Here is a 9,124-nt window from a genome sequence, read left to right on the forward strand (position 1 = left end):
CCTTCCAGTGTGCAATGTCTGTCCGGCATGGAACAGGCTTCCTTGGGAGGTGGTGGGCTTTCCTTCCTTGGAGGTTTATTTATTTTATTTAGCTATTTTGTGGATTTCTAGTCTGCCCTTTCCCAAGTCGGATTCAGGGCGGATTACAACATAATAAAATAATTAAATCAAACAATAAAACAGTTAAAATTAAAGTTAAAACCATTAAAATGAAAGAAAATAAGGCAGATGGCTAGATGGCCATCTGACAGCAATGAAGATCCTGTGAATTTAGGGGGAGGGGGTTGTGAGTTTCCTGCATTGTGCAGGGGGTTGGACTAGAGGACCCTGGAGGTCTCATCCAACTCTAGGATTTTGTGATCTCTGACGGGAATCTGCTTTTTCTTTCAGTGCCCTGTTTCCTTTGAGGAGGTTTCTGTCTGCTTCACCCCAGGAGAGTGGACCCTGCTGGATCCGGGCCAGAGGACTCTCTACAGGGAAGTCATGCGGGAGAACTATGGAAGTGTCATCTCTCTGGGTAAGGAGCTTTCACAGAGGCCAAGGGTGTGAGTAGGTGCCCCCGGGATGATGCGGGAATCAAACTGTTGAACAGCAGTACATCATGTTGAGGCCTTTCCAGCTTTGGTGAGGGGCGACTGAGACCAGTGTTGTGGCCGTCACCGAAGCCTGAGAAGGTGTCCCGGATAACAATGTTTGGTAAAACCTTTTTGGAGAAACCATATAATCTTTTTGTACATTACAACAGCACAAGAAAGATCCATTCTCACATTACAGTATTACAAGAGAGGCAGGCCCGTACCTAAGGGAGGCCCCAGGGGGACACGGCCCCTCCACCCAATCCCCCTTCCACATGTATGGCCCCTCCTTTCCCCGCTGCTCTTGCGGCCACTGATCTCTGTGCCACTGCTCTTGCGGCCCTCGCCCGATCTCCACACTGCTTGTCTGGCTGCCCCGACCGAGCTCCCCGCCGCTGCTCTTGTGGCCCCCACCTAAACTCTTTCTGGTGGCCCCCACTCTCATCACCACTCTTGCGGCCTCGCCCAAATTCCGCACTGTTGCTCCGCAGCCCCGCCACCAATTTTGTTTTCTTCTGGGGCCCCTCTCCCAGAAATTTTCTGCCTACGGGCCTGGAGAGAAGTCCAGTGAGCCTCTCAGATTTAGATGAGATATAGGCTCATTTTGTCAATGAACTTCTTCCTCAAGAGTAGTCCTTATTTTTTTCTGGGTTGTCAGCCTTTTGTAACAATGGAATGTAAATTCTCTTCTGCAACATGTTTTTTTCAAGTTCTCTCATCCTGGGATAAACCAGGGCGATAACAACAGGACACACCACAAAGCTGAATGGACATAGATAATTTTTAAATTTGAAGATATTGTTAATTGTTGGTAAAAACTTACCACTCAGTCCCACTTAAGTGTATATATGTATTTATTAGGAGCTTAAGCCAGTCCTGACTTTAACCAGATGCAAAAGCCTTCTGGAGCTTGCTGGCAAATTGCTCTCTACAATATTTTTATTAGGAGCAAGCCGTTCCTTTTGATGGCAGAAAGCAAGCTCCAGAAGGATTGAGCAGTAAGTTTCTGGGTGCACATTGGACCTTTCTTGTGATATTGTATTGTGAGAATGGACCTTTCTTGTGCTGTTGTAATGTACAAAAAGATTTATGGTTTTTCTAAAAGGAAAGGAAAGCACCAGTCGTTTCCAACTCTAGGGTGATGTTGCTTTCACAATGTTTTCACGGAAGACTTTTTACGGGGTGGTTTGCCGTTGCCTTCCCCATTCTTTTATACTTTCCCCCCAGCAAGCTGGGTACTCATTTTACCGACCTCGGAAGGATGGAAGGCTGAGCCAACCTTGGGCAGGCTACCTGAATCCAGCTTCCTCTGGAATCGAACTCAGGTCGTGAGTAGAGAGTTCAGACTGCAGTACTGCTGCTTTACCACTCTGCGCCACGGGGCTGCTTTCTAAAAAGGTTTTACTAAACATTATTAGCCACTACACCACAGTGTTTGTTTCGCTTGTTGTGCGTAATTGGTAGAAACCATTATCTACCAATTATCTAGCTTGTTGATAGAAACCATTATCAAGGACAGAATGAGTAGGCACATTGATGAACACGGGTTATTGAGGAAGACTCAGCATGGGTTCTGCAAGGGAAGATCTTGCCTCACTAACCTGTTACATTTCTTTGAGGGGGTGAACAAACATGTGGACAAAGGAGACCCGATAGATGTTGTTTACCTTGACTTCCAGAAAGCTTTTGATAAAGTTCCTCATCAAAGGCTCCTTAGAAAGCTTGAGAGTCATGGAGTAAAAGGACAGGTCCTCTTGTGGATCAAAAACTGGCTGAGTAATAGGAAGCAGAGAGTGAGTATAAATGGGCAGTCTTCGCAGTGGAGGACGGTAAGCAGTGGGGTGCCGCAGGGCTCGGTACTGGGTCCCATGCTCTTTAACTTGTTCATAAATGATTTAGAGTTGGGAGTGAGCAGTGAAGTGGCCAAGTTTGCAGATGACACTAAATTGTTCAGGGTGGTGAGAACCAGAGAGGATTGTGAGGAACTCCAAAGGGATCTGTTGAGGCTGGGTGAGTGGGCGTCAACGTGGCAGATGCGGTTCAATGTGGCCAAGTGCAAAGTAATGCACATTGGGGCCAAGAATCCCAGCTACAAATACAAGTTGATGGGGTGTGAACTGGCAGAAACTGACCAAGAGAGAGATCTTGGGGTCGTGGTAGATAACTCACTGAAAATGTCAAGACAGTGTGCGTTTGCAATAAAAAAGGCCAACGCCATGCTGGGAATTATTAGGAAGGGAATTGAAAACAAATCAGCCAGTATCATAATGCCCCTGTATAAATCGATGGTGCGGTCTCATTTGGAGTACTGTGTGCAGTTCTGGTCGCCGCACCTCAAAAAGGATATAATAGCATTGGAGAAAGTCCAGAGAAGGGCAACTAGAATGATTAAAGGGCTGGAGCATTTTCCCTATGAAGAAAGGTTGAAACCCTTGGGACTCTTTAGCTTGGAGAAACGTCAACTGCGGGGTGACATGATAGAGGTTTACAAGATAATGCATGGGATGGAGAAAGTAGAGAAAGAAGTCCTTTTCTCCCTTTCTCACAATACAAGAACTGGTGGGCATTCGATGAAATTGCTGAGCAGACAGGTTAAAACGGATAAAAGGAAGTACTTCTTCACCCAAAGGGTGATTAACATGTGGAATTCACTGCCACAGGAGGTAGTGGCGGCCACAAGTATAGCCACCTTCAAGAGGGGTTTAGATAAAAATATGGAGCACAGGTCCATCAGTGGCTATTAGCCACAGTGTGTGTGTGCATATAAAATTTTTTGCCACTGTGTGACACAGAGTGTTGGACTTGATGGGCCGTTGGCCTGATCCAACATGGCTTCTCTTATGTTCTTATGTAATGTGAAATGTGATCCCGTTTTGTTGGTGTTACTGAGAAGGTGTCCCAGCTGGAGGTAAAGGTGGAGATGAAAGAGAACCTGAGAAAGAATCTGAAAGGGTCCAGATCCTCATTTCTCTGCTGCTTATATTTACAACACCCCCTCCCCCCTGGATGGGATTACAAACATCCCCTTTGACTGTGACCTGAAAAGATCCTGTCAAGAACCAAGCCTGGGTCCCCCAGGTATTATACTTCTTCCTCTGTAGTGTCAGGTGGTCCGAATGACCCTATCAAGGGTCCTCCCTGATGGAATCTTCCAGTCCCCCCTAACTCCTGGTTACACAACTGGATACAGGTTCTCAGGATTCACCAAAGCCAGCCTTGAGAAAGAGAAGGTTGGGGGACGGGGTGAAATAATCAATATCTGCAAGTCAGACAGACCATTTAATACTCACATTAACCCTTGAGGGGAACTAGGCTGCTTTGCCTCACAGATCTGTCCCTCTTACACTGGCTGGGATTGCGGGCTAAGATCCTGACCATGATTCCAGAAGAATTTTTACTTTTGAATTTATTTCCTTCCCGATAGAAGAATGATTACTTTTTCTTTCTCTCTCTCTGCAAATGAAGCCAGAAGTATAAGAGAGACTTTGGTGGAGAAAGACGATCGCCTTGCATCCAAAGAAAAGCTGGGGAGTTTCTCAAGAGGATCTCAAGAGCATATTTCCTCCCCAAAAGAGCTGTCTGACAGTAAGTATAATTCAGTTAGGCCAAGAAAGAGGCAAGGCATAGCCATGGGGGAGTTTGGATTGACTTCAGAGCAACATTTAGTTATTTATTTTATTTTTATTTCTTGCACTTGTATCTCGCCCTCCCCAAACGGGCTCAGGGGGGCTAACAACGGTCACAATTCGATGACAGATTCACATTATAACAATAAAACATTATTAAAACATTCAAATATTAAAACAGTTTAAATGCAGTTCAGATGGCACGCTCTGTCTGTTTTGAATTAATTTCTGATGCGCTTGTGGGGTAGATAGTACACACCCCCATAGATGTTAAAAGTACCTCCGTTTAGTTATTAAAAGCCTGCCAGAACAGATATGTCTTACAGGCCCTGCAAAATTGTGATAAATCCCGCAGAGCCCTGGTCTCCTCAGGGAGGGCCTTCCAGAGGGCAGGCGCAGCCACGGAAAAGGCTCTTGCCCTTGTAGTGGTCAAAAGGGCCTCCTTTAGCCCGGGGATCTTTAACAGATTTAACGAGCTTGATCGTCGTGCTCTCTGGGGCTCGTGTGGGGAAAGGCGGTCCAGAAAGTAGACAGGTCGCAAGCCATATAGGGCTTTAAAGGTCAAAACCAGTACTTTGAACCGAGCTCGGAACACTACAGACAACCTGTGCAGCGTCTCCAGTGCTGGTTGGTACAATCATACAGCCCGATGTGGGGGGAGGAGTCCTTCAGGGGATGTCAAGAAGAAGAAGATATTGGATTTATATCTCGCCCTATACTCTGAATCTCAAGAGTCTCAGAGAGGTCACAATCTCCTTTACTTCCCCCCCGCCCCACAACAGATACCCTGTGAGAGAGCTCTCCTCAGAAGCTGCCTTTTCAATGACAGCTCTGCGAGAGCTATATCTGACCCAAGGCCATCCCAGCAGCTGCAAGTGGAAGAGTGGGGAATCAAACCCCGTTCTCCCACATAAGAGTCTGTACACTTCACCACTACACCAAACTCACTCTGGAAGAGGCAAGGAATAGCCATGGGGGATTTTGGATTGAGTTCGGAGCAACATTTGGTTGGTACAATCAGACAGCCCACTGCAGGGACAGGAGGCCTTCTGGGGACTAGGATTTGTAGGGTCAGGAGCTCCCTCTGAGCAAGAGCTCAGGTGTGGCTCTCGTAGGGATGAGGTATCCTGAAAGAGATATCTGGGGAGGGTGGGAGAGAGGTTCAGACAAGCCGAAGGAGGCCGAAGGGCCCTCAGTCCTTTCCTCCTGCAGCCACATCGATGCCTTCAGAACTTACCTGCCCTCCAGGTGTTAATGGGATCTCTCTTCTTATTTCAGCCCAGGATGATCAGAGCAATGAGGAGGGTGAGAAACTGGATCAGCAGTTCCCAGATCGAGTTGAAAAGGTGGACTTGAAAGAAAACATCAGGAATCCAGGCAGACCTAAGAGAAAGAAATGCAGCCATACAGCTGAGAAGAGAGATGGAAGACGACATAATGCACGTTTTCCAAAGCAGAGGATAATGAGGGCAAGTACATCCGTTCAGTGTGTAAAGCACTTCAAAACCAGATCACAGCTCCCTCTGCACCAAAGACAACAAAGAGGGGAGAAACCATTTGAATGCACAGAGTGTGGAAGGAGATTCAGTGAGAGAGGGAATCTTCACAAGCATCAGAGAATCCACAAAGGAGACAGACCTTTGGACTGTTTAGAGAGTGAAAAGAGATTCAGTCAGAGTGGCCATCTTCAAAGTCATCAGAGAACCTACACACGGGAGAGACCTTTTGAATGCTCAGAGTGTGGAAAGAGATTTAGTCGGAGTGACTCTCTTCAAACTCATCAGAGAACCCACACAGGGGAGAGACCTTTTGAATGCTCAGAGTGTGGAAAGAGATTCAGTCGGAGTGACTCTCTTCTAACTCATCAGAGAACCCACACAGGGGAGAGACCTTTTGAATGCTCAGAGTGTGGAAAGAGATTCAGTCAGAATGGTCATCTTCAAAGTCATCAGAGAACCCACACAGGGGAGAGACCTTTTGAATGCCCAGAGTGTGGAAAGAGATTCAGTCACAGTTGCAGTCTTCAAAGTCATCAGAGAGCCCACATAGGGGAGAGACCTTATGAATGCTCAGAGTGTGGAAAGAGTTTCAATCACAGTGGCAGTCTTCAAAGGCATCAGAGAACCCACACAGGGGAGAGACCTTTTGAATGCTCACAGTGTGGAAGGAGATTCAGTGAGAGATGGAATCTTCACACACATCAGAGAATCCACAAAGGAGATAGATCTTTTGATTGTTTAGAAAGTGAAAAGAGAAACAGTCAGAATGGCATTCTTCAAAAGCATCATAGAACCCACACAGGGGAGAGACCTTTTGAATGCTCAGAGTGTGGAAAGAGATTCAGTCAGAGCAGCCATCTTAAAAGTCATCAGAAAACCCACACAGGGGAGAGACCTTTTGAATGCTCAGAGTGTGGAAAGAGGTTCAGTGAGAGACAGACTCTTCAGAGGCATCAGAGAAGCCACACAGGGGAGAGACCTTTTGAATGCTCAGAGTGTGGAAAGAGGTTCAGTGAGAGACAGACTCTTCAGAGGCATCAGAGAATCCACACAGGGGAGAGACCTTTTGAATGCTCAGAGTGTGGAAAGAAGTTCAGTGAGAGACACAATCTTCAAAGTCATCAGAGAACCCACACAGGGGAGAAACCTCCTGAATGCTCACAGTGTGGAAAGAGATTCAGTCACAGTGGCAGTCTTCAAAGGCATCAGAGAACCCACACAGGGGAGAGACCTTTTGAATGCTCAGAGTGTGGAAAGAGGTTCAGTGAGAGACAGACTCTTCAGAGGCATCAGAGAATCCACACAGGGGAGAGACCTTTTGTATGCTCAGAGTGTGGAAAGAGATTCTGTCAGAGTGGCAATCTTCAAAGTCATCTGAGAACCCACACAGGGGAGAAACCTCCTGAATGCTCACAGTGTGGAAAGAGATTCAGTCACAGTGGCAGTCTTCAAAGGCATCAGAGAACCCACACAGGGGAGAGACCTTATGAATGCTCAGAGTGTGGAAAGAGATTCATTCGGAGTGGCCATCTTCAAACTCATCAGAAAACCCACACCGGGGAGAGACCTTTTGAATGCCCAGAGTGTGGAAAGAGATTCAGTCGGAGTGGCAGTCTTCAAAGGCATCAGAGAACCCACACAGGGGAGAGACCTTTTGAATGCTCAAGAGTGTGGAAAGAGATTCAGTCAGAGTGACACTCTTCAGTGGCACCAAAGAACCCCCAGAATAGAAACCATGTAATTGCTTACCTTGTTAAAGGAGCTTTTATCTTATTTTATAACTAAAAAAGAGCCACAATCCGTATAAAGAACTGGCACTATATAAACTATTGTAGAAAGCTTGAATCTACACAGAAATGTAACTGTAACCAGGAAGAAATATTTTAAAATGCTCTATATATGGAAGAAACTTTAACTGTGTTTGAAACCTTCAAATACATCCCACTACCCCATATGGTGTTAGAAGGAAACCATACTCTTTTCTTCCAGGCAGTTGGCAACCCTAGATTGTTTATTAATCTGAGTAAACGAAGCTGAACTATCATTTCTTATTGAAATTTGTTCCCTCTCAGATGTTTGACCAGCAACACAAATCGTAAGTTGCTTCGCCTCCAGCTACCAAAGGAGTGCTGTTCTAACCCTCTGTGAAGTATTCCAGCTGGGGCTTTGGTGTGTTCTCCCTAAGCATCCCACACCTGCAAATGATACTTAATCATTTGGCTTTGATGGGCTGGCAGGCTCTTTAATACTGCTGGAGGCCTTCCTTTAGGGGGATTAGCCTTTTACCCTCCTGGTCACCTGGGTCTGAGAGTTTGAAATTTTCTGTCTCTGTTATCTGACAATGATGCTCATGTATGCTGTAGAGTCTCATTGTTTGCCCTTGCAGCTAAGAAGATATGAACAAGAGTGATATCTTTTTTTTTTTTTTTTTTTTGAGTTTCAATAATTTTATTCATCCATTGCAATACATAAAAAACCAAAACAATGATACCACAAACAAATTTACATTACACATACGACAAAATTATAAAGTACATACCTCCTTAGATATCCTCAAATCATAAATTACTTATTCAACCCCTGTAACAGAATTTATAGGATAAACATTATCCTATAACACCCTTCCTTTATCCAAGTTAAGGTATGACTGTGGCATAAAATTCCCAATATTCAACTTGTTATAACTTTAATTTAAACAATATATTATTATGTTATATTATAACTTTAATTTAAACAGTACTACCGTTATCCAATATACAGAATATAAAATATTATAATCTTTTATCCTAACCTATTTTTAATTTTTCTCTAACCATATATATACCTTTTCCCATTTTTTTATTGCGTCCTCCTTCAATTTTCCATGTATTGTGTTAACCAATATGTCCGTTTCCATTAACTGCATAATTTTGTAAATTAATTCTTCCCTTTTTGGGGATAACAAGAGTGATATCAAATATAGATTCCCCACTCCCCCACTTGCAGCTGCTGGAATGGCCTTGGGTTAGCCATAGCTCTGGCAGAGGTTGTCCTCTCAGCCTCACTTACCTCACAGGGTGTCTGTTGTGGGAGGAGAAGATATAGGAGATTGTAAGATGCTCTGAGTCTCTGAGATTCAGAGTGAAGGGTGGGGAATAAATCCAGTATCATCCATCAATCACTTCTAAAGGTCGGCCCTTCTGGGGAACTTTTAAGATGTTTTCTTGGACCATTGGTGCCTGTGTTCTGTTTTGCAATGGCCAATGGCTATACCCAATAACTTTTTAACTGACTGAAACTTTGCTATTAGCATTGGTATTCTTTTTTCTCTATCATCAGACAGTGATTTTGTTACTTTTTCAACTTGTTCTGAATAAATTTTGACAGGTTTTTTCAAAGCTGAAGTGTGGAACAGTTTTGTTAATAAGTGTGTCTTCCATTCCAG

General features: G+C 44.7%; 1 protein-coding gene across 1 annotated transcript; it reads left to right on the forward strand.

Annotated features, from left to right (window-relative positions):
• Positions 1-483: 483 nt before the first annotated feature.
• On the forward strand, positions 484-7,125 carry LOC132590408 (gastrula zinc finger protein XlCGF7.1-like; the record flags this gene model as incomplete). Its single annotated transcript, XM_060263384.1, has 3 exons — positions 484-517; positions 5,480-5,670; positions 6,538-7,125. Coding segments are annotated over exons 1-3 (813 nt in total), but the record flags the coding sequence as incomplete, so codon positions are not given.
• Between the last annotated feature and the right edge of the window lie 1,999 nt (positions 7,126-9,124).

Source organism: Heteronotia binoei, chromosome 2, assembly GCF_032191835.1.
Source record: "Heteronotia binoei isolate CCM8104 ecotype False Entrance Well chromosome 2, APGP_CSIRO_Hbin_v1, whole genome shotgun sequence".
Classification (NCBI taxonomy): domain Eukaryota; kingdom Metazoa; phylum Chordata; class Lepidosauria; order Squamata; family Gekkonidae; genus Heteronotia; species Heteronotia binoei.